Raw genomic sequence first — 27,121 nt, forward strand, 5'->3', positions numbered from 1 at the left:
CACAGAGTGAGAACCTGAGGAAAATGCAAGCATACAACAGGAGCTAATGTAAATCCATTTTCAAGTGCTATTGGGAGGCAAGTTTATAGAACCTTCATCCTGAAACCCAATCATATCCTGTATTTAAAAGCATTGCTGTGAGGTCAGATTGAAGAGATGTATGTCACTTAGTCTGCTTCCTGAGATTCCCATGCTGAGAGGTTTTCATTACTTCTTCAAGTAAATAAATTATTGGGCACTAAACAGAAGCATGCTGTCCTCCTGCCAATTGGAAGGTGACATATAAGCCATATTGAGATTTCTTATTTCCCCAGCTGCATCTATAGCAAGATATTTGATCTCAGGTTATTATTCCAAGTGTGAGAAAAACCTAGGGATGAGAGATGGTATAAAAATTCAAAGAGCTGAAAGAAAATCACTGTGGCTGGGAATGACAAGAGATGCTGCTGCCAAGTCCAGGTGGTATAAGCCTGGTTTTAAGAATGCTTGAACTTTTAGAAAGAACTCTGGTTTCAGGATAGAGAATGCATTTGAAGGTCACAAGCCTGGAGGAAGGGAAACCAGTTAGGAGGCCATTGCAGAAACTGAGGCTTCAAGAAATGGTGGTCACAACCAGGGAAGTGGCAACATGGATGGATAGAAGGAGATGGACTTGAGAGACTTTTACACGGGAGAATAAATAGGCATTGATTTCTGAGTGGAATGAGGGAGAGTAGGATTGGCGATTGTCAAGGATGTGTTCCAACCTACTGGCTTGGTTAATGGGACTGCCATAAAGGGAACAAGACGACATACCCTCTGAACCCACAACATTCAAGTCCAATGGATGAAGAGATTAGTGTCTGCCAGTTCTAATTTAGGGGTAGGTGCTGTGACAGCAGAAAGTGAAGAAGGTTTTAGGTGTGCAGAAGAAGAGCTCCTGTCCAGGACTAAAGGGCGGGTAGGGCTCTTTGTGTGTCAGGGACAGCTTTGCAGAGAGCGTATCATTAAAGGTCAGAGCTGAAGAGTGATATATGTGTGCATGCGTGCAAGTGAATGTGTGTCTGAGCATGTGCCTGAGTATGTGTGTCTGAGTGTGTGTATGTGTGTCTGAACATGTGTCTGTCTCAGGGGTGGGTGAGATGAGAAGGAAAACTGTCTTAGCCAGTGTAGATGAGGTACAGTTCCTTGTAGCAAATGAGGTCTAAGTCAATGTCTCAATCTATACAATCAGATTGTAACCAGCTCTGCCTTTCAGATTTTTTTGTGTCATATTAGGGGAGTTCTTGTTTTGTTTTTGATCTGATCTGCCATAGATGGCTTGTCATTTCCCTTTGGAGAGATGATTTTTTCATTTAATAAAATTTGCTCCTATAGCTTCAGCATATAAGTGAGCAGAACACCCACCCAAATACTCACTTGTATCTTAACAATAAAAATCCATACATATTCCCAGAACAAGCCTTACATACAACCTGAGCCAACTTATATATGAAAAACATTTAAAATGATTTTATTATATGATGTAAAAAACTCATTCATATTTATTACTAAGTAAAAGTCTGAATAATACTGGCTAGGCACAATTTGTTATTGGAAATGTGATCTCTATTCTTGGGAAGATAATATAGATGTGGAAATAATTGGGACAGAAAATTTATATTCTCATTTAGATCAGGAAAATCCTATCTAATAAAAAACAAAAAGGGTAATTGACCATACCTTCGCTACGCTTCCCATTGGCTAATCAGGGTGATAATGCAAATCAACTGCCAAGAAAGATGGCATACATAGGGGCAACGCAATGATGGGAGGCAAAAAGGGAAAGACGGAAGAACAGTGATCGGAAACCGAGGCAGCAGACAAGAGCCGGGTGGCAGGGCAAAGGCGGTCCTGGGGGCTGCCTTTGCCCTGCCCCCCGGCCCTGGATCAGAGAACTAGGGCCACCTTTGCCCGCCCCCCAGCTGTTGATCGCCATCAGAAAGCCGGGCTGCAGGCGAGGCTGTACCCCCGGGCCCGGGGGCGCCGCCTGTCCTTCCGCCCCATGGTCACCATGGCGATCGGAGGGAGAGAGAGCCACATCGTGATCGGAGAGCTGGGGTGCAGGCGAGGCGGCACCCTGGCACCCCAGCATCTGACATGCAAAGGTCGGGGATGAAATGGCTTTTCCCAACCACATCTGTAAATATCCTGGGGAAGGCATCACTGAAGAGTTCACAACAACTGTCTTACTTGGCAAGGAAGAAAACAGCTGGCAACGGAAACAGACCCTTACAGCAAAGTTAAGGTCCCTCTGAGTAAAGAAGAATATTTCCAACGTAAATGAGGGAGCAGGCAAAAATAATAGGTTCTCATGACTTCCACTGAAGTTTGAGCATATGACAGAGTCAAAACGAACATACAAATTAAAACAGACAGTGGACATTCAAATGACCTGAATGAACTGTCACTGTCCCAATAGCAGCAATGCTTATGTGATAATATAGTTTAACAAACATACAAAACAAGTCACATGATAAGAGAGGTTCGGCTTCTAAAGTAAATTGAATATGTTCTTTAAAAGTTCTCATGTCCTCCCCTCTGACTATAATTCTTAATTTTCCAATCAGAAAATTACCCCAGGTGATCCAGTAACATGCAGAACTCCAGTAACCTAACTTATTTAAAAAAACAAACATCCCAATCATTTTTAAAATATTTAAATTGATATTTTAGGGTTAAAATTATAGAAGATATTTAGATCTAAATATATTTTCTGAATAGAAAATATTTCAGTTTTTGATTTAAAAAAAAATAAACATGAAAAAATATATGTGACACATTTTCCCAAGGAACTCTGAATTAGTACCTTTCCCTCTAACTTTCTTCAAATTAAGAGAATCTATGGCGTTCCCTATACTGCACAAGTTTTAATGAAAGAAAATAAGACTTTCTAAGAGCATCAAATACATGTTTTCTTATTTAAAAACATATATACTCTCCTCTCTCTCTCTCTCTCTCTCTTTCTCTCTCTCTCTCTCTCTCTCTCTCTTTAAAGTATATTTTTACTGATTCAGAGAGGAAGGGAAAGGGAGAGAGATACAAACATCAATGATGAGAGAGAATCATTGATCGGCTGCCTCCTACACGCCCTGTACTGGGGATCAAGCCCACAACCCGGGCATGTGGCCTGACCTGGAATCAAACTGTGACTTCCTGGTTCATAGGTCGATGCTAAACCACCGAGTCACACCGGCCGGGCTCAATTCTTATTTATAAATTCATTCCAAAGACATATACAGCTTGAAAAGCTTTGGAAATACTTTCAAAAAACAAAAACAAAAACAAACTAGCTTTTAAGTAACAAGAAAATAGTTATAGGAGAAAGTTTAAATTAAAAGAAAAAATTGTTTTAATTTATTCAAGAGTGGGAACATCCTCCATGAAAATGTGTACCTTGACTGTGGGTGGCTGGGTGGCCTTATCACACTTTAGGAATTCAAGTGCTTTTTACAATGACAAGAAAGAGAGTTTCATCTCATTTCTCTCCCAGGGTAGATGTCTGTCAATATAAGGTGGACATCAGTAAAAGGAGGGGCTTGCACAATCAATCCAGAAAGTCAACGATCTATGAATAATCCAGAACTGAGTATTTATCTCCTCTGCCACACACCCTCCCTCCCAGCCAGTGAGCAAGATAATTACTCTCAAGTCAAGCTAAGTGCCCCCCAGTCACAGTGGCCCAATGCTGACATACAAAGCATAGAAATAATTCTCACTCTGGCATAAAAGTGACAACTTTCTTGGAAGAAAAGCAGACACTGTAAATTTCTCAAAGTCTCCCTGAAACATTTTTTAAAGTAATTTTTACTTCTTTAGAAAAAATGCCATGGGAAACCATCTGTAATAAAATGCCCATTCTATAAAATAATTCATCTATACTAATAAAAGGGTAATATGCTAATTAGACTGGGAGACCTTCCAGATGTTCTTCTGGACAAAGCCATGGTGGCGGGGCTGAGGTAGAGACAGTTAGAGGCCAAGAGGGGAGGGCAGCTGGTGGGGGGCGGGGCCTTTGGGGGTAAGCAGACCAGCAGGGGGGCCAGTTGGAGGTGATCAAGACAGCGGGGGGGGGCAGTTTGGAGTGAGCAGGCCAGCAGGGGGACAGTTGGGGATGAGCAGGCCAGTGGGGAGGGGCAGTTTGGGGTGATCAGGCTGGCGGGGGGGCATTTGGGGGCAAGCAGGCCGGCAGGCAGAGTGGTTAGAGGCAATCAGGCAGGCTGGCAGGCAGGCGAGCAGTTAGGAGCCAGCAGTCCCGTGTGTGTATGTATGGTATAAAAATAATTTTTAGTATTTATTTATCAGAATAACACACTTTTGTCCATTGATGGATGAATGGATAAAGATGATTAACACACACACACACACACACACACACACACAAACACACACACATACGAATACTATTAAACCATTAAAAAGGAGGAATCCTAGTCATTTGCAACAACATGGATGAAACTTAAGAACATTATGTTAAGTGAAAAAAATAAGACAGAGAAAGACAAGTAATGTATTATTTCTCTTATATGTAGAATTAAAAAAAACTCAAAGGAAAAGAATTCAGATCTGTGTTTACCAGAGGCAGGGATTGGGAGTGGGGAGTGAGATAACTGATGAAGGTGGTGAAAAGGTACAGAGTTCCAGTTATAAGATAAATAAGTTCTAGGGAGGTAATATACAGCATGATGACTCTAGCTAACACTGCTGTATGGTGTATAAGGAAGTTCTTAAGAGAGCAGATCCTAAAAGTTTCATCAGGAAAAAGTTTTTTCTCTTTTTTTGGTATTGATATGAGATAATGGATGTTAACTAAATTTATAGTGGCAATCATTTTATGATAAGTCAAATCATTAAAGATACTGTACATCTTCAATGTATACAATGCTGTATGTCAATTATATCTCAATAAACAGAAAAAATTACATATTTCTTGAACACTGTATGGAAAAATGAATTAGTACAGCATTTCCTTAAATACTTGAAAATTCACAATAAGATGATCAAGAACATCAAGGCTAGAGGTGTTATTTAATGGTTTTTAGTAGCGGTTTTAGGGTCTTGAGGGTCAGACATTTGGAAGTTTAATATTCTGGGACACAAAAATCAATTCAACTTCTTTTCTTGGTTTTGTTTCTTTTAGACAAGGAGTTCTCTGGTCACAGCTATTTTATTTTGAATTTTAAATGCCAGTATTCCTCATTCTCAGATACAGAGTTTCAATTTAAATGAAACTTTTACAGCATAAGTTGACCATGGGAAAGATTATAAACAAAAGTTTAAGGATTTCTTTTCCCTTTTTTCTGATTAAAAATGTCTGGACAGCTCCTGCCAGGGCTTTGAGAAAAGGCCTAAGGGGACACTTGAAGTGATGTGATGACTGAAGGTTATAAGGAAACGTACTGTTTTCCAGTGTGAGGTCGAGGACTTTATAAATAGTTTTCAAAAATCGTCCCATCTGCCAAAATGTTTGGTCACACCTGTGTCAGTTTCAGCTTTTCTCTTTTCTCTCCCATGGTGATCTATCTTCACTTCTTGTAATTCCTCCCATTTTACTGAGCTAAAAGATTAGAAAAATCTGCTTGCTGCCCATATGTGCACCACATTCTACATTCCCTCACTTCTGCTAGGAAATGAGTATTCCCATGAAAAAAGAACCCCAAGTTAGTAGGCTCACCACATGCTGGGCTTCGTACCCCGTTGACCAAAGTTGTCAATTTAAGAGGTTCCTTCAAAATTGCCAATTTAAGAGAGGTGCCTTCAAAGCCCAAGAAATTCAGGAGAAGCTGAATCCATTTTATCGCCACCACCCACTCCATTTCTCAGGTTGGCTTACAAGTCTTGATTTTATCATAGATTTTCTCTTTTCAGATCATAGATGTAATAATACTCCCTGTAAAAACTCAATCAATACAGAAATATATGAAAATGAAACTTTAAAAACCACTGAAGCATGGACACTTCCCGCCTTCAAGATAACTGTCACTAACAGTATAGTGACTAGGCATGTACACACATCCATACACAGAACATTTGATGTTTAAAGAAAAGTGGGATCATATTGAACAATGTCATGAGCAAACTTCTGAATGAATAGGTGGTAGCTTGGTTGTTCATTCAACAAACACTTGTGGACAGTCTGCTGTGGGGGAGGCACTGTTCTAGGAGTGGCAAATGCAGAGGCAAAGCAGAGAGTGTTTCTGGATTTGTGTATATTCTGAAGGGGAGAGACAGGCAACAAGCATGCAGACTAAGAAGTAAGATAATCTCAAATAGGACAGGTGCTATGGAGAGAAGCATATGCTGTGCTGTACACCTGACACTAATATAAAAAAGTGTTGAATTAAAAAAAAAGTTGAACAATTTTATGTAATGCCATTGTTGTATAATAAAGCATTTGGCTAAAAAAAAGAAAAGAAAAGAAAAAAGAATGATGGGAGACTGAATGCCAGAGGCAGGGAAGGTCTCTGAGGAGGTGGCCTTTGAGCTGAAACCTGAGTGACGAGGAGGAACCAGGAACCGTGGAGGGAGTGTTTCAGACAGTGGGAAGAATAACTCAATGAGGAGACAGAAACGCCTGGTGTGTTGAAGACAGTCTGTGTTTCTGAAGCTTAAGGAGCATGGAGAGTGGGAGGCAGGCGGGGCCAGATCATGCTGGGCCCCTTGGGCTGTGTTGGGATGTTTTTTAAAAAAATGTATCTTTCTTGCTGAAAGTATTACAGACGTGTGTTGAGAGGTATTATTACAAGGGTGGAATTGGAATTACAACTCTCTGAGAAAAAAAGATGGATTGTTCAATAAGTGGTGTTGGAACTATTGGCCTTTCATGTTGAAAGTGAAGTATTTTTGCCACATTATATATAAAATTAATGATAGATGGACAACAATTCCCATACATGAAGTTAAAAGATTAACAAATATTGGGAGAAGATATTGGCAACATGTATGTGGGAAAATAATTGATATAATATGTTGAATTCTTACTTATTGATAAAACTAATCACTAAAACAAGAAGATAAACAAAGGCTGTGAACTAGCAATTAACAGAAGAAAAATGTGTATGGTCCTTAAGCATAAAAAAATAATCAGGCCAGGAAGGAGCTTTAGATTAGAAGACCTCTACACACACACACACACACACACACACACACACACACACACACACACACACACACAATCAGCCATACTAATAACCAGGGAAATGCAAATGAAAACAGAACAAAATGAGGTACCATTTGATAGTCATCTGGGTTGGCAAAAACTTAAAAATCCTACAACAATGAGATGAGGGCCCCCTCTTGTGCACTGGTAGTGTGCATGGAGAGTGCAGCTAGTGTGCATGGGGAGTGCAGCTACTTGGAGATCAGTTGGCACATATGACAAAATGCATAGGATAATTCTCCATGGCCCCGCAATGTCATTGCTAGTCTCCTGCCAGAAGGAAACTCTTGTGTTTCTATAGATGGAGGGGGATATAAGGGCACATGTTTGTTTTAGTGGAAATTTTTTTTTTAAAAAAACCCTAAATGCTCATATGTAAATGGAATGGATAAATAAAATGTAGGTGGCTATTCAGTGAGATACAATTCTATATAGAGGTTAAAAAGAAAGAGCTAGATCTATCTATCATCTATCTATCTATCTTTATTTATCTATCAAAACATGAATATCTCTAATAAACATAAAATTAAATGACAACCCCATTTACAGTCGAATACATACAAATAGCATAATACCATTTCTTAGGCTAAAAAGAACACACAAAAGAATCCTGTATAATAAAAGTGTAATATGCTAAGTGTTTGACTGATGGGTCGACCATTCAGTTGACAGCTCGACCAGTCGATATGACAAGCACTGACCACCAGGAGGCAGACGCTCTGACCTGTAGGTTAGTTTGTTTCTGGGGTCTGGCCTATCGGGACTGGGTGAGAGGGCCGAACATGCCCTGGAGCCCTCCTGTGGTCCCTCCCCAGCTGGCTTCCATGGGCTCTAATCAGGATTGGGCGAGATGGCCCCGATCAGCTCTGATCACCTGCCAGGCCAAGGAACCCCACCCGTGCACGAATTCACACACTGGGACTCTAGTACTCAATAATAATCAATTGATGATAAAGTACAACTAAAATCTGATCCACCACCTGTTTTTGTATGGCCTATAAGCTAAGAGTGGTTTTTACATTTTTATTTATTTTTTTTTAAAAATATATTTTATTGATTTTTTACAGAGAAGAAGGGAGAGGGATAGAGAGTTAGAAACACCGATGAGAGAGATCGATCAGCTGCCTCCTGCACGCCTCCTACTGGGGATGTGCCCGCAACCAAGGTACATGCCCTTGACCGGAATCGAACCCGGGACCCCTCAGTCCGCAGGCTGACGCTCCATCCACTGAGCCAAACCGTTTCGGCGTTTTTACATTTTTAAATGCGTGGGAAACATTTTTAAATGAGTGATATTTAATGACACATGAAAATGATATGAAACTCACATTTCTGTGCCTTTAAATAAAGTTTTATTGGAACACAGACAAGCCCATTCTTCTACATGCTATCTGTGAGCTGCTGCTTCTTCTTTTTTTTTTTTTACAGGGGCATAAGCATAAGTGAGCTGAGTTAGCCATAGAGACTGCAAAGCTTAAGACATTTATTACCAATTCTTTGCAGAAAAACTTGCAGACCTTTGTTCTATATTGTTCATGGACATTATTTTGTAAATGGCAAGAAGTATACACATCTAATTCATGATGCTGGCTATGACTAGAGGAGGAAAAGATGATTCAAACTGAGGATAGATGTCAAGGGGTTTCTGTACTGTTTATAAATGTGGAAAAACTTAAAAATTGTCAATTCATGTTTGTCATATTAAATCCTTGTACTTTTCCATACTTAAAATTTTTAATTGAATGTATTGGGGTGACATTGATTAATAAAATTATACATATTTCAGGTATACAATTCTGCAATACACCATCTGTATATTGTATTGTGTATTTACCACCCCAAGTCAAGTGTCCTTCCATCACCTTTTATCTCCCCTTTACCTCCTTCTCCCTCCCCCCACACCCAATTCCCTCTGGCAATCACCATACTGTTGTTTGTGTCCATGAATCTTTCTTTTCTTTGCTTAATCCCTTCATCCTTCTCACCCAGCCCCAAGTCCCTCTCCCTACCACAGCTGTCAGTCTGTTCTCTGTATCCATGAGTCTGTTTCCACTCTGTTAGTGTATTTTGTTCATTAGATTCTACATACAACTGAAATCATATGGTACTTGTCTTTCTCTGATTGGCTTATTTCACTTAGCATAATACTCTCCAGATTCATGCATGTTGTCACAAAAGGTAAGATTTCCTTCTTTTATGTGGCCAAGTCATATTCCACTGTGTAAATGTACCACTGCTTTTTTTTATCCACTCATCTACTTATGGGCACTTGAGCTGCTTCTAAATCTCAGCTATCCTATCTAATAAAAGAGAAAAATGGTAATTGGCGTACGACGATACCCTTTTCATTGGCTAATCAGGGCTATATGCAAATTAACTGCCAACTAAGATTGGCAGTTAACTGCCAACAAGATGGCGGTTAATTTGCATATGTAGGCACAATGCAGGGAGGCGAAAGGGAAAGCAGGAAGAAGCCCCCTGCCACTGACAGTGATCGGAAACCCAGGGGGGAGCTAAGAGCTGGGGGGCAGGGCAAAGGCGGCCCTGGGGCCGCCTTTGCCCTGCCCCCCAGCCATGATTGGAGAATCAGGCGCCTTTGCCCCCCTGGCCAGTGATAGCAGGAAGTAGGGGTGGAGCCAGCGATGGGAGCTGGACACGGTCGAAGCTGGCAGTCCCGGTCGAAGCTGGCAGTCCCGGGAGCTAGGGGTCCCTTGCCTGGGCCTAAAGCGAATCCCACGATCGCGGGGCCGCTGCAGCTGCAGGTCCCCGCTGCCCGGGCCGGACACCTAGGCCAGAGGTGTTAGGCCTGGGCAGGAGCAGAGCCTGCAACCGTGGGGAGCTGGGGGTCCCCTGCCCACGCCTGACACCTCTGCCGGAGGCCTCAGGTCTGGTCAAGGGGCCGATCCGGTGATTGGTGATCGGAGGGTGATGAGGGTCAACTGTGGCCGAGGCATCAGGCCTGGGTGGGGGACGGAGCCGGGGATTGGGGGGATATGATGGTCCCCTTGCCCAGGTCCGAAGCCTGGGTCAGAGTCGTCAGGCTTGGGAGGGGGGTGGAGCAAGCGATCAGAGGGAGATGGGGGTCCCCTGCCCAGGCATGATTCCTGGGCCAGAGGCCTCAGGCCTGGATGGGGGCCAGAGCCAGTGATCGGGGGGAGATGGGGGTCCCCTGTCCAAGCCTGACACCTCTGGCGGAGGCGTCAGGCCTGGGCAAGGGGCCGATCAGGTGATCGGAGGGTGATGGGGGTCTACGCCTCTGGCGGAGGCGTCAGGCCTGGGCAAGGGGCCGATCAGGCGATTGGAGGGTGATGGGGGTCAAAGCCTGAGGGCTCCCAGTATGTGAGAGGGGGCAGGCTGGGCTGAGGGACACTACCCCCCCCACCCAGTGCACGAATTTCGTGCACCGGGCCCCTAGTTGTAAATAATGCCGAAATGAAGATAGCGGTGCATATATTCTTTCAAATTAGTGTTTCAGGTTTCTTTAGATATATTCTCAGAAATGAAATTGCTGGATCATAAGGCAGTTCCATTTTTAATTTTTTGAAGAAATTCCATACTGTTTTCCTCAGTGGCTACACCAGTCTGCATTCCCACCAGCAGTGTACTAGGGTTCCCTTTTCTCTACATCCTCGCTAACACTTGTTGTTTGTTTATTTATTGATGGCAGTCATTCTGATATCTTATTGTGGTTTTAGTTGGCACTTCTCTGATGATTAGGGATGTCGAGCATCTTTCCATATGTCTGTTGGCCATCTATATGTAATATTTGAAGAAGTGTCTATTCAGGTCTTTTGCCCATTCCTTAATTGGATGTTTATTTGTTTTAGGGTGTTGAGTTTTATAAATCCCTTATAAATTTATGATATTAAACCCTTATCAGATGTATGGACTAAAATGTTCTCCCATGCATTAAGTTATCTTTTCATTTTGTTGATGGTTTCCTTTGCTGTGCAAAAACTTTTTAGTTTGATGTAGTCCCATTTGTTTATTTTTTCTTTTGTTTCCTTTACCCGAGGTGATATATCAGAAAAAAATATTGCTGCCAGAAATGTCTGAGACTTTACTGCCTATGTTTTCTTCTAGGATATTTATGGACATGAGTCTAACATTTAAGTATTTAATCTATTTTGAGTTCATTCATGTGTACGGTGTGAGAAGGTGGTCTAGTTTCATTTTTTTCCACTTATCTTTCCAATATTTCCAACACCATTTATTGAATAGACTATCTTTACTGCATTGTATGTTTTTGCCTTCTTTGTCAAATATTAATTGACCATGAAATCATGGGTGTATTTTTTGGCTCTCTAGTCTGTTCCATTTATCTATATGTCTGTTTTTATGCCAGTACCATGCTTTTGATTACTCAGGCCTTATAGTATAGTTTGATACCAGGTAGCATAATTATTGGTACACAAAAATGCAACTGGTTTCTGGATATTTTTTTTGTATCCTAATACTTTGCTGAATTCATTTATAAGTTGTAGTAGTTTTTTGGTGGAATCTTTAGTGTTCTCTATATGCAGTATAATGTCATCGGCTAGTAATGACATTTTTATTTCCTCCTTTTCAATTTGAATGCCTTTTATTTCTTCTTCTTGCTTGATTGCTTGTGGCTTTGACTTCCATCTCAATGTTGAATAAAAGTGGTAAAAGCAGACATCCTGTCTTGTTCCCAATCCTAAGGGAAGCACTTGTAGTTTTTGACCACTGAGTATGATGTTGGATGTGGGTTTGTCCTATATGGTCTTTATTACATTGAGGTATGGTCTCTCTATTCTCACTTTCCTGAGAGTTTAATCATGAATGGGTGCTGGATTTTATGAAATGCTTTTTCTGATTATGTGATTTTTATCCTTCATTTTGTTTATATGGTGTATCACATTTATTGATTTGTGAATATTGTACCAATCTTGCTTTCCCAGAATAAATCCCACCTGATCATGGTATGTGATGCTTTTAATGTATTGCTGGACCCAGTTTGCTAATATATTGTTGAGGATTTTAGCATCTATGTTCATCAGTGATATTGGCCTCTAATTTTCTTTCTTTGTAGTGTCTATATCTGGTTTTGGAATTAGGGTAATGCTGGCCTTGTAAAAAGAGGTTGAGAGTCTTATAGTTTGAGAAGGATAGGTGCTAGTTAGAATTGAATGCTTGGGAAAATTCACCTGTGATGCTATTTGGTTGAGGACTTTTATCTGTTGGGAGGTTTTTTGTTTGTTTGTTTGTTGTTGTTTTGTTTTTTCTGGCTTCAGTTTCACTAGTTGTAATCTGTCTATTCAGATTCTCTGATTCTTCTGATTCAGTTTAGGAAGAGTGTATGTTTCTAGGGATTTATTCATTTCTTCCAGATTGTCCAACTTGTTGGCATATAGTTGTTTGTACTGTTTTCTTAGAATCCTTTGTATTTCTTTGGTGTCAGTTGTTACTTCTCTTTCATTTCTGATTTTATGTATTTGGGTCATTTATTTATTTGAGTTCTGTAATGTTTGTAAATGTGAATAAATTTAAAAATTGTCCATTCTGCTTGGTGGGAATACCAATGTTTGTTATATTAAGTCCTTGTATTTTTTTTTTTTGTGCTTTTCTAAAGCCTTAGAAAAGTTAAAAGGAAAGTATATTTTGTAGACATTTTCCTGTTTCAATGGGTACAAACTATTGTATACATTCTGACAGTGGGTAGTAGTCTATTTTAGAGATAACAGAAAATTTTTTTGAATATCCTATTTATGAACATGTAAGTTGTTTCACGTTTTGCTATCATGAATAGTACAGCAAATATTTTCATATTGCACCTTAACACATTTGTGTAATTATTTTCATTGAACAAAATCCTAGAAGTCAAATTCCTTGGTCAAATAGAAAAGTCTACATTTACATTATTTTAAAAAGTCTTTATTATTGCAAGTATTACATATGTCCCCTTTCCCCCCATGGACCTATCTCACCCCACCCTACACCCAACGCCAGGCCTTCACCGCCCTATTGATTATGTCCATGGGTTATGCATATATCCATATGAGTTCATTGCTTGATCTCTTCTTTGCCCCCAATCCACTCCTGCCTTCCCTCTGAGGTTTAACAATCTGTCTGATGTTTCTATGTCTCTGGCTCTATTTTTGTTCATCAGTTTATGTTGTTCGTTAGATTCCACATATCAGTGAAATCAGGTGATATTTATCTTTCTCTGACGGACTTATTTCACTTAGCATAATTTTCTCCAGGTCCATCCATGCTGTTGCAAATAGTAAGAGTTCTTTTTTTTATAGCTGTGTACTATTGCATGGTGTAGATGTACCATAGTTTTTTAATCCACTCACCTGCTGATGGGCACTTAGTCTGTTTCCAAATCTTAGCTATTATAAACTGTACTGCTATGAATATAGGGGTGCATATATTCTTTCTGATTGGTGTTTCGGGTTTCTTAGTATATATTCCCAGAACTGGGTCAAATGGCAGTTCCATTTTTAATTTTTTGAGGAAACTCCATACTGTTTTCCATAGAGTATGCAACAGTCTGCATTTCTACCAGTAGTGTACGAGGGTTCCCTTTTCTCCACATCCTCACCAGCATTTGTCGTTTGTTGATTTGTTGATGGTAGCCATTCTGACAGGTGTGAGGTGGTACCTCATTATCATTTTGATTTGCATCTCTCAGATGATTAGAGACATTGAGATTTTTTTATATGCCTCCTGGCCATCTGTATGTCCACTTTGGACAAGTCTCTATTTAGGTCTTTTGCCCATTTTTAAGTTGAATTGTTTATTTTCCTTTTGTTAAGTTGTATGTATTCCCTATAAATTTTGAAGATTAACCCCTTATTGGATGTATCATTGGCGAATATATTCTCCCATGCAGTGAGCTCTCTTATTATTTTGGTTTCTTTTGTTGTGCAGAAGCTATTTATTTTGATGTTGTCCCATTTGTTTATTTTCTCCTTAGTTTCCATTGTCCTAGGAGTTGTATCAGTTAACATATTGCTAAGAGAGATGTCTGAGATTTTGCTGCCTATGGCTTCTAAGATTTTTATGGTTTTCCATCTTACATTTAAGTATTTTATCCATTTTGAGTTCATTCTTGTGTATAGTGTAAATTGGTGGTCTAGTTTCATTATTTTGCATGTATCTGTCCAATTATCCCAGCACCATTTATTGAAGAGACTATTTGACTCCATTGTATGTTCTTGCCTCATTTGTCACATATTAATTGAGCATAATGGCTTAGGTGGATTTCTGGGTTCTCTGTTCTGTTCTATTGATCTATATGCCTATTCTTATGCCAGGACCAGGCTGTTTTGTAGTATAATTTGAGATCTGCTATTGTGATCCCTCCAACTTTGTTCTTCTTTCTCAAAATTGCTACAGCTATTCGGGATCTTTGTTTTTGATTCCATATGAATTTTTTGAGAGTTTCTCTATGTCTGTGAAATGTGCTATTGGTATTTTAATGGGAATTGCATTGAACCTATAGATTGATTTGGATAGTATGGACATTTTTAATGATGTTAATTCTACCAATCCATGAACACAGTATATTCTTCCATTTGTTTATGTCTGCCTCTATCTCTTTTTTCAATGTCCTGTAGTTTTCTGAGTACAGGTCTTTTACCTCCTAGTGAAGTTTATTCCTAGGTATCTTAATTTTTTTTTTGTAATTATAAATGGGATTTTATTTTTTTAGTTTCTCTTTCGGTAAGTTTATTATTAGTGTATAAAAAAGCCATAGATTTCTGGGTGTTAATTTTGTATCCTGCTACATTGCCAAATTCCTTTATTATGTCTAGTACTTATTTGATGGAATCTTTAGAGTTTACTATGTACAATATCACGTCATCTCTGAATAATGACAGTTTTACTACTTCTTTTCCAATTTGGATGCCTTTTATTTTTTCTTCTTGTCTGATCACTATGGCTAGCACTTCCAGTATTATGCCGAACAGGAGTGGTGAAAGTGGGCAACCCTGTCTTTTTACTGTTCTTAGGGAAAATGGTTTTAGTTTTTGCCCATTGTTTATGACAGTGATGGCGAACCTATGACATGCGTGTCAGAGGTGACACGCAAACTCATTTTTTTGGTTGATTTTTCTTTGTTAAATGGCATTTAAATATATAAAATAAATATCAAAAATATGTCTTTGTTTTACTATGGTTGCAAATATCAAAATATTTCTATATGTGACACGGCACCAGAGTTAAGTTAGGGTTTTTCAAAATGCTGACAAGCCAAGCTCAAAAGGTTCGCCATCACTGGTGTATGATATTGGCTGTAGGTTTGTCATTTAAGGCTTTTAATATGTTGAGGTATGATCCCTCTATTCCCACTTTGTTGAGAGTTTTTATCAAGAAATGGTGTTGGATTTTGTCAAATGCTTTTTCTGCATCAATTGATATGATTATGTGATTTCTGTCCCTCAGTTTGTTTATGTAATGTATCACGGTTATTGATTTGCAGATATTGTTCCAGGCTTGCCTCCCTGAAATAAATCCCACTTGGTTATGGTTATGATTTTTATAATGTAATTCTGGATCCAATTTCTTAGAGTTTTGTTGAGGATTTTAGCATCTATGTTCATCAGGGATATTGGCCTGTAATTTTCTCTCTTTGTAGTGTCTTTATCTGGTTTTGGGATTAGGGTAATACTGGCTTTATAGAAAGAGTTTGGAAGTGTGCCTTCCTCTTGAATTTTGTTGAATAGGCTGAGGAGGATAGGTTTTAGTTCTTTTAATGTCTGGTAAAACTCCCCTATGAAGCCATCTGGACCAGGGCTTTTGTTTACTGGAAGTTTTTGATTACTGTTTCAATTTCATTGGTAGTTATTGGCCTATTCAGTTTTTAAAAAAATATATTTTATTGATTTTTTACAGAGAGGAAGGGAGAGGGATAGAGAGTTAGAAACATCGATGAGAGAGAAACATCGATCAGCTGCCTCTTGCACACCCCCTACTGGGGATGTGTCTGCAACCAAGGTACATGCCCTTGACTGGAATCGAACCTGGGACCTTTCAGTCCACAGGCTGACGCTCTATCCACTGAGCCAAACTGGTTAGGGCCAATTTTTTTTTTTTAATTCTTTCTGATTGAGTTTTGGAAGATTGTATTTTTCTAGGAATATGCCCATTTCATCAAGGTTGTCCAGTTTGTTAGAGATGAGTTGTTTGTAGTATTTTTTACAATCCTTTGTATCTTTGGGGTCAGTTGTTACTTCACCTCTTTCATTTCTGATTTTGTTTATTTGCGTCCTTTCTCTTCTTTTTGTTTCTTGGTGACCCTAGCTAGAGGGTCATCAATCTTGCTTATCCTTTCAAAGAAGCAGCTCTTGGGTTAATTGATCTTTTTTATATATATATTTTTGGTCTCTATGTCATTTATTTCTGCTCTGATCTTTATTACAGTGGGGCCTTGATTTACGAGTTTAATTCGTTCAGTGACGGAGCTCATAACTCAAATTACTTGTATGTCAAATCATAAAGTGAACGAGTGAGACACGTGATGCTGGGCTGATGTTGTAGCATTCACTGTGATGTTCGCTGTGCCAGCTAGCAGTGGGGTATCTGAAGATGGCTTGTAACCCAAATTTTAGCTCACAACTCAAAGTAAAAAATCGGCCGAGAGATGGCTCATATCTTGAAAAACTCATTAGTGGGGACACTCGTAAGTCAAGGCCCCACTGTATTTCCTTCCTTCTGCTTACTTTGGGCTTTTATTGTTGCTCTCTTTCTAATTCTTTAAGTTGTAGGGTTAGATGGTTTATTACCAGTTTTTCTTATTATTTATTTATTTATTTTTTTGAGGTAAGCCTGTAGAGCAATGAATTTCCCTCTCAGGACTGCTTTCACTGTGTCCCATAGATTTTGGATGGTTGTGTTTTCATTGTCATTGTTTCCAGGATGTTTTTTTTTATTTCTTCTTTGATCTCTTTGGTAGCCCAATCATTGTTTAATAGCATGCTATTGAGCCTCCATGTGTTTGATTTTTTTCACTGTTTTTATTATTGTTGATTTCTAATTTTATGCCATTTTGATCTGAAAAGATGCTTGATATAATGTTTATCTTCTTGAATTTGAAGATAACATTGCCTGTATCCCAATATGTGATCTGTCTTTGAAAATGTCCCATGTGCATTTGAGAAGAATATATGTTCTGTAGCTTTGGGGTGAAATGTTCTGATGATGTCAATTCCATCTGATCTAGTGAGTCATTTAGGATTGCTATTTCTTGTTTAGAGCATTTATCCAGTGGTGTCAATGGGGTATTAAAGTCCCTTACTATGATTGTGTTGCTGTTGATCTCTCCTTTGATATCTTCCAGAAATTTTTTTTATGTATTTGGGTGCTCCTGTATTGGGTGCATATTTGTTTACCAGTTATATCTTTTTGTTGAATTGCTCCATTTAGTATTATGAATTGGCCCTCCTTTCTTGTTATGGCCTTCACTTTGTGGTTTATTTTGTCAGATATAAGTATTGCTTCCCCAGTTTTTTTTTTCATTTCCATTTGTCTGAAAACTTTTTTCTATCCCTTCACTGTTAGTCTGTATGAGTCCTTTGTTCTGAGGTGGGTCTGTTGTATACAGCATATATATATGGGTTATCCTTTCTTATCCATTCAGCTACCTATGTCTTTTGATTGGAGTATTTAATCCATTTACATTTAAGGTTATTATTGATAGGTACTTGTTTGTTGCCATTTTTATTCTTTATGCCCATATTCCTTCCTTGTTTTCTATTTCTTCTTTCTACAACAGTCCCTTCAACATTTCTTGCATTGCTGGTTTGGTGGTAATAAACTTCCTTAGCCTTTTTTTTTGTCTATGAACTCCTGATTTTACCTTCAATTTTGAATGATAGCCTTGCTGGATAGAGTATTCTTGGATTTAGTTTCTTGCTTTTCATCACCTTGTATACTTCATTCTCTTCCTTGTGCCCTGATTTTTTTTATTGAGAAATCATTTGATAGTCTAATGGAAGATCCCTTGTAGGTCATTTTCTGTCTCTCTCTTGCAGCTTTTAAGATTCTTTCTTTGTCTTTTATGTTTGACAATTTAATTATGATGTGTCTTGGTGTAGGTCTTTTTGGGTTCATCTTGATTGGGACTCTGTGCTCCTTGGACTTGTGTGACTTTTTTTCTTCCCCAAATGAGGGAAGTTTTCTGTCATTATTTCTTCAATCACGTTTTTTTCCTTGCTCAGCTTCCTCTCCTTCTGGCACCACTATTATGTGTATATTGTTTCATTTCATGTTGTCTCAAAGCTCCTTTAGACTCTCCTCCTGCTTTTTAATTCTTTTTCCAGTTGCTGCTCTACTTGGGGTTTTTCTACCTTGTCTTCTAACCCACTGATTCAGTCCTCAGCTTCTTCTAGTCTACTGTTGAAGCCTTCCATTGTTTTCTCTATTGCAGCTATGTCATTCTTCATTTCCCCTTAATTCTTACTCATGTTGATATATTTCTCAGCTCCTTATAATTCTCATTGAATTGTAAGTAATTCTCATTCAGAGGTTTGAGCATCTTTGTACCTATTACTCTGAATTCTTTCTTTTACAATTACTTGCCTCAATTTCATTTAGTTCCTTTTCTGGTGATTCCTCTTCATTCTTTTGGGGTTATTTCTTTGTCTCCCAATTTTTGCTCTCCCTTTGTATTTGTTTCTTTGTCTTAGATCAAACTGCTGTGCCACCAGATTTTTTGGGGGTGGTCCTACGTGGTAGGTGTTTTGTGGGACCCAGTGGTGCAATCTCTCAGATTTCCTGAACTGGGTGTTTTAGGAAAGCCCCATACTTAAGTTATTTAGGTTTTCCTTGATGTATTTGGGTTTTTAATGTTATTGTCCCCTTTGTAGATGGAGTCTCCTCACAGGTTGTCTGACTATGTGGCTCACCCCCGACCTTATTGTGTAAGCTGTTGTAGATGTGCTCAGGGTCCTGGCTCCCATGGTAAGGGTTGCCTGCAAGGTCCCACTGGCATGCAAGTCATGGGGGTCTCAGATCTCATGGCTGGGGTGGTGTGACTCACTGGTGGGTCCAGAGCCCACAGCAGGGTGGCGTGCAACTCTGTGACTCACTGCAGGGTCCTGAAGCCCTTGGCCAGGGTGATGTGCATTCTGCAACTCTCTGTGGGGGCCCAAGAGCCACCTTCCAGGGTGGTGTGCACTCTGGGATTCACTATGAGGGCCCGGGAGTCTACAGCTTGCTTGTCCTGGGTCCCAGAGCCTACAGCTTGGGTGGTGCAACTCTGGCCAGGTGGCATGCATTCTGTGACTTACTATGTGGGTCCTGGAGCATGCGGCTACATCTGAGTTTTTGATGTGTGTTGCCAAATAGTCCTTCCAAAGTGCTGCATCAAGTTATTATCTTGAAAACAGTGAATATTATTATTTGCCAACTGGTAGGTGATAAGTGTCAATTGTCTTACTTTGAGGATGAAAATTTCTTCATGAAATAACAGGCTATTTGATTTCTGCTTCCCTGCAATGCCTGCTCAGGGCCATAGGTCCAGAAGAAATTTGTTGCTGAAAAGTAACCCCCAATTAATAGTTTGAATCAAGTTATACAGTTTAACCTTATAATAGCAGAAAATATGCCTCAGAAATTCCTAAGGGATTTCGTTCTCTAGCAAAATGAGGCCTGATTTGGAACTGGCTTCTGTATTTCCCTGTAATCCATTTTCTTCCTCTCAGCATCTTACTTTTCTTAAATCCTTTTTGGGATCTCCTGCAAGTATATTTGAATTTTTGAGGTTCTGGTCTTCTTTCCCTTTCTTTTTAGTAGTTTCAAAATCCCAAAGCCCCTGTTAGCACGTTTGTTCTGGACTTAGTCTAAACCTCATTGACTATCTTCTGAGGTGTCACTAATTTCATTGTTAAGAACCAGCAATCACTAATAATAACACATTATACTTGTATGTCTGTGAGGGCCTTTCCAATTTTTGACTTAGATTGAGTTTCAAGGTTTCTAATTATATTACTCTTCAGCTTATATAGCACTTTTGTGTTCCTTTATCTCATGTGATCTTTATGATTCTGTGATCACTTGTGAAAAAGGAAAGGGGAAAGGTATTCTCAGCCTCATTTTATAGCAGAAATAAAAACTCCAAAAGATTAAATGAATTGCCCAGGATCATCCAGTTAATGGTGACAACACCCTTTGACTCTGAGTTCTACAATCTTTTAAGGTTCCTAGATGGAAATAGAAATGTTTATATTTTTAATTTTATGCTGTAATCTGTAAGATCCTCTAATTCTTTGCCAATTGTGTGCATTTTGGGTAAGTATTTCCAGAACTTGCATACCATTTTAAAGGAAATTCATGATTTTCTACTAACATGTCAAAATGTAAAATTCAGGTTAAAATTGAGTTTCCATGATTTATTCTTTTTTTTAAAGCCTGTAATTATATGTAAACTCAATAGAAGGTTAATTGTGTGTATATTTTGGCCTCATTTGATAGGAATTTAAAATTCATTTTGTAATGCATTTATTATAAAGTCAAGGAAGAAAAGCATACATAAGGAAACACATACCAATAAGGTACCCTAGTACAGATGTCTTTCGAAATTCATTAGCTATTACTGATGATGCTCCAGTTAGAACCATGCAGTTAGAACCACGTGGGAAATATGTTAGCAGGGAATCAAGAGTGAAAAAAAATATATCTGCTTTTTATTAAGACTTGAAGTGTGTTATAATTAGGTTGAGTTTCTACCCAGGCAGCCCCCTTCATGCTGACATCTGCAAAGGGTATATAAAACTGTGTTGAGGTGTTATTTTCTGTGGCTATGTGGACACATGTTAATCAGTTAAAAACCAAGTTTTTGGGAGTCTTTCATGTTGATTCCTGCTAAGCCATGCTGAGAAAGCTTGTGCTTCCCCCGTTAGGGGCATTCCCATGTGTTTTACTATTGGAAAAGAATAGAAATTCTTTAGAGCAGTTATAAATGTTTGGTCTTTGATCTAATACAAATCAATGACAATAGTATAGATTTGAGAATGTCAGAATCCACAGCAGATTTATAGTTGTGTGAAAATATAAGTAGTAAAATGCTCCTTTTAAGTTAAGTGATGAAATGTCATGTTCAAATACATCTTTTTATTTGATTGGTAATGTTCTAAATGGAAAGTCAAGCTTAGACTTAGTCAAAGAGAAATGCTCCCACCTATAAAAACTGTTTTTCAAGTATTTTTAATGGATGAATTTATTATTACATACTTTTAATTGGCTGCCATATTTTACAAGTTATTAACAATTGATGTACTCCTTGTCAGACAACAGAAAGATCAGAGTTAATGGAACCAAGGAACCCATAGAGTTTAAATCGAATCAATGGTTTGGAGCAGCAGTGAGAGCTCACAGAGGGAAAGTGGTGGTGAGTATGATTCGTGGGCTGTGGGGTGGCTCTGGAATTAAGTGTACACAGAAATGCTTTAAAAAATCATATTTACAAAAACCCTTTCATGCAAGAGCATGTCAGACTTTCAATGATAAGCTTATCAACATTTTAAAACAGAAATTGAATACTTAAAATTAAATAATCTATTTTGCATTTTTAAACCATATGAAATAAAGCTTTTTTTCCAGAAGATCAATGAGATATTTTCAAATATTTCAAAAACAACTAAGGAAGATAGGAAAATAGTAGCTCCACTTTACAGAGGTACATTTAAGAGCTGATTAAAAATAGACCAGAAAAATAGGACTACTATTATTAGGATTCATTAAAAGTTAATCTATGGTGGTGTCATTGATCCTTTTAAGGACTAAAGGAAAGCTTTATTTAAAAATATAACTACTACTTACATGGTTCTCTGAGTACATTAATACTTTTTAAAATAAAATAAAAATCTCACTGCCAAATAGCTTTCAACTTTAAAATGCGATGACTTCATGATTCTATTCTCTTATTATTCTGAGCAATAACATATGTCTAAATTATTGAGAAATAAATGACTGCATTAAGCTAACCGTATTTTTTTTGTTTTGTCAGGGGACTTTTTAAAATTGTTGGCTTTAATTTCCTTACAATAATAAAGCAGTAACTTTGGCTTTTAGGATTTTTTTAAAAAGCTGTTTACATTATGATTTAATAAAGAAAATGCCTTGCTTTATTTGGTGTGTGGTTAACCCCCCAAAAGATTTTGACATAAAACAGGTAATATATAAAATATACATAGCCCTTTCTAGTTACAAACCTAGCGTTTACAATATGCTCTTGTATTGTATTTGCACTGATATAGTTCTCACATTCCAGAATTGGTAAAAAAATTTTTGTACTTTAGTGGTGTATGATTTATGTGGATTACTATTGAAAAGCTAGTTCTATCTAATAAACTACTTGAGGTTAATTTTTTTGTGGTGCTCTGTATTGATTCTTTAAGTCTTAAAAATATCTGTAACATAATTGTTGTGCTTTTATTCAATAATTGTAGATGCCTTCAGAATCATTGAAAAGAAAATCGTATGCTACGTTTATAATAAAAGTGATTAATTATGAGGCATGCTTACATTTTCAAGGAAAATGCACAGGAAATAGGATAATATAGAATATATTCAAGTTAATTTTTTTTTATTTGAGCACTGAAACTTAGCAGAATCAAGAATTAAATTCTACTCTACATGACATTTTTAGAACTTCAAATTTTTGGCAAACAGAAGTATCATTTTGAAGATTCTAGGTATCAAGTTGTACATATTAAGTTTGGGTCAAAGCTTAAATATATCACATCAGTTTATTTAACACTAGAGGCCAGGTGCACAAAAATTGTGCACTGGGAGGGGGGGATCCCCTCAGCCCAGCCTGTGCCCTCTTGTAGTCTGGGACCCCTCAGGGGATGTCCACCTGCTGGCTTAGGCCTGCTTTCCCCAGGGATCGGGCCTAAGCCGGCAGTCAGACATCCCTCTTGTAGTCTGGTGCTCTCATAGTCTGGGATCCCTCACTCCTTACTGCCCGCCTGCAATGGAGGCCGGAGAGGCTCCTGCCACTGCCACTGCACTAGCCAGCCATGAGCCCGGCTTCTGGCTGAGCAGCACTACCCCTGTGGGAATGCAGTGACCACCAGGGGGCAGCTCCTGTGTTGAGCGTCTGCCCCCTGGTGGTTAGTGCGCATCATAGCGACTGGTTATTCCACCTTTTGGTCAATTTGCATATTAGGCTTTTATTATATAGGATCAGTGTGAAACTGAGCAGCTATAAAAAGAATAACATTTTAGAGCTGACAACAAGCAAGCACTGGAAAGAATTGTCAAGATATTTAAATACCCTATGGTGACAGGGAAGGTGAGGCCAGCTGGCACAGTATGGAATCACATAGGTGAATGCTTGCACTGCTCAAACCTCACCATTCGCACCTTATGTTAAGTGTATTAACCACAGACTGTGTCAGTTCACTAAGAGGGCCCTATGACAGGGATCTTAAGAGGATTTCATATATCTTCTTTCACATTTGATATCCTTTCAAAGACCATGCTCGTTAGAACCTAAGCTTCTGAAGAAGCAACCAGAATGTTCCACACATGAATCATGTTTTCCTTATTGTTGTTTAAATTAATTGTTGGTTTGCCATGAATAAAAGCCAGTAAATGAAAAATAAAGCCAAGAACACTGTGATAAAAGCTTAGTGTATCCAAAAGAAAGTCATTGTTTTTAAAAGTCTTTAGATATACCTTCAATGATAAACTAGGAGAATCCACAAAACAGAGGTTTACAAACTTGTCTGCATCCTTTGGTCTGAGAGTAATTTCATTTAATGTGACAAAAAACAGAACTTGTTCTCATTTTAAGATGTCACACTGATTAATTCACTGTTTAAATAACCATTTGCTTTTATGTAGACCCAATTTTTAAAAAGTGTGAGTTCTTTGCTTTAATGAGATATTTACTTTTGCCAGGTTACTTTTACATAACTTAAAATCATCTGGGAAAACTGCATTTCTTTGTATATGTTTAATTTGCTCCAATTCTATGGTGCATTAATGTTAACAAATTGGCTTTGTAAATTTAATAAACTGTGACTACTGAAGTACTCATTAGCATGCTGGAGGCGAATTAATTCACCTGATAATTAACATAGTTTGTCACAGATTTAGGCATATTACTCAACAAGTCAAATCAAATCATAGTATGGGGAACCTACATCAAAAAAACATTGCTTTTCTTTGATGTTTCACAGGCTTGTGCTCCCTTATATCACTGGAGAACTCTGAAATCCACACCAGAAAAGGACCCAGTTGGCACTTGCTATGTAGCAATTCAGAATTTCAGTGCATATGCTGAGTACTCTCCTTGTCGGAACAGTAAGTTATTTTTATTCCTTGAAACTGAAATTTAGCTCAAGAGCTTTTCTGTGGTAGACAGTGCAGGTAATGTCAAAATGCCGGTGGGAAAGAAAATGAGACGGGGGTAAAGTTCACTACAGTCTTACAAGATGCCTTGCTGTAACATGAGGGCCAAGTCATGGGATTCTGCTGATCCTCTTCTATGTTTTAGAAAATTTCTGGGTTTTAGATATTTTGCGGTAGAATTGATTGGGTCCTTATCTTAGGCCTTAAACCAGCCGTGGGCAAACTACGGCCCGTGGGCCGGATCTGGCCCGTTTGAAATGAATAAAACTAAAAAAAAAAAAAGACCATACCCTTTTATGTAATGATGTTTACTTTGAATTTATATTAGTTCACACAAACACTCCATCCATGCTTTTGTTCCGGCCCTCCGGTCCAGTTTAAGAACCCATTGTGGCCCTCGAGTCAAAAAGTCTGCCCACCCCTGCCTTAAACTCTTGCTTGGTATTCAAAATTTACACAACAATCTAAGGAATGCTGACTGCCCACTTCTTAACCACACGAATGGTGTTAGTGAATAATGATAATAATAATAATAATAATAATAATAATATATATATATATATATATATATATATATATATATATTAAACAGAGCCACTTTAAAATGGAGCCAGAGCTGCCATCCCAGAGGAACTGCCTTACACTTCTATGCCTCAACCCTTTGGAATGTTAAAATGGAAAAATACCCTGGACACTGGGCCTAAAGCAACATTGTGTCCCAAAGAACTGTTTGCAAAGATAACAAGAAAGCAGATATTATGACTACTTGACTGATGGCTACTGGATTGAAAATTAAAAACATTGTTTAGAATTAGCGTCACTCTGTTGGCTTTGCTGTGCCATTTATGCTTTCCTTCTATTTATGTAATTGCTCCCCTTCCCTTTCTCATAAATACCCCTAGCCTTTGTTTCCTAATCAGAACAATATTTGGGCTTTTACCTGAACCAGTAATTCCCAAGTAGCTATTGCTTTTTACCTGAAGTAAATGCTTGTTGCCTGTCACTTTGTAAGGCCTTGTATTTTTCGGTGAACATTCATGCTTGGACCTGGGGACACACTGCATGCCAGTGGCTGTCCAGCCTGTGCTCTCAATGGCTGTTGCTTTCTTTGGCAGCTGTGTACGCAGGTTATCTGCATGATACAACTTTCTCCTCTAGGTATCTAATTCTCGTTTTTTCAAAAAGACTCTCTGCACGTAGGGTCCTCATCTCATTTGGTAGTTCTAGGAATCTTCCAGTGCCATCTCCGGGGCACTGCTGTTTAATCACTTCATCTTGGTGGCATACCCAAGGATATTGGGACATTATTAGTGATTGTTTCATACACTCAGAGTCCTCGTGCACTTTTCAATTTTTCTGTGTATCCCATAGGTCATTGGAATTTATCAAGAAGCAACCAAAGAATTTTTATCCTTTTTCTTGATAATTCCCAAGACCACATTGAGGAAAATGGCATTAGAAAGATAATTCTAGTGGATGGTTTCAGGGTATTGATTTTTTAAAACTCAATCCTAAATTAGATTCCCAAAATTTACATAAGTAAAATTTCCCTATTTCAGTTACTATTTTTAAAATTCAAGATTTCTTTAGACAAGATAATGAGCAAGTATCAGAAATAAATCGTGAAGATAAAGAATGGACAGTGACAAAAGAAGGTTAATAAAGGGACTGCTGAGAGTTAGAGATCTAAATGATTGGGAGTGGAACAGCTAACTTTGATGGTTTTGGGTGAGGATTTTGGCACGAAAAAGATTATGATTTCATGTTTTAAAATACCAAAATAAGTTATCCACTTTCTTATATCATGACAAATGTCAGCTGAATGAATATCAGTGAAATTAGGATTTCACTGCCCTGGCAGGCATGGCTCAGTGGTTACGAATGCCGGCCTGCAGATGAAGGGATTGAGGGTGAGGTTCCAATCAATGGCACATACTGGGTTCATTCTCTGGGGCGAGGGGAAAGTCCAGGAGGCAACCAATCAATATGTCTCTCCCACATTGATGTTTCTTTCCCCCTCTCTCTCCCCCTCCCTCCCTCCTTCCCTTTCACTGTCTCTAAAAAAATCAGTGGAAAAAACTGTCCTCAGGTGAGGATTAACAAAAAAAAATTGGATTTCACTTTAAATGATTTTAAAAGAGGGATTTTTTTTTTTTGTATAGCAAAGGTGGAGATTTATTAAAGAACAAGTACATACTCCCATGTGGGGAGGGGGAAAGGGTCCCCAGGGATTTCTTATAGATAATAAGAATCAATTATGTAATCATTCAACACATGTTTACTGAACCCATTGAGCACTAATTATTTTATGTTTAGGGATTAAGGCACAGAAAAAGAGAAAACAAACCCCTGTCTTTAAGAAACTTACATTGAGGGGCGGGAGGGGAAAACAGACAAAAAATATGCAAATAAATAAGTTCAGATCCCACAATTCTACTTCTGAGTATTTATCTGAAGGAAATTAAATCACAATATTGAAAAGACATCTACACCCCAATGTTCACTACAACATTATTTATATTATCCAAGACATAGAAATAAACTTAGTGGTAATCGACAGATGAATGGATAAAGAAAATATGGTATACATACACAATGGAATATTACTCAGCC

The 27,121-nt window shown here is 38.4% G+C and overlaps 1 protein-coding gene across 1 annotated transcript in view; it reads left to right on the forward strand.

Annotated features, from left to right (window-relative positions):
• Positions 1-27,121, forward strand: part of ITGA8 (integrin subunit alpha 8) — a 196,806-nt gene that overhangs the window by 14,565 nt on the left and 155,120 nt on the right. Inside the window, exons 3-4 of the mRNA XM_059711352.1 lie at positions 21,436-21,536; positions 24,337-24,460. Coding sequence (XP_059567335.1) covers positions 21,436-21,536; positions 24,337-24,460 — 225 coding nt within the window. The remainder of the gene's footprint in view (positions 1-21,435; positions 21,537-24,336; positions 24,461-27,121) is intronic.

Source organism: Myotis daubentonii, chromosome 1 (genome assembly GCF_963259705.1).
Source record: "Myotis daubentonii chromosome 1, mMyoDau2.1, whole genome shotgun sequence".
Lineage (NCBI taxonomy): Eukaryota > Metazoa > Chordata > Mammalia > Chiroptera > Vespertilionidae > Myotis > Myotis daubentonii.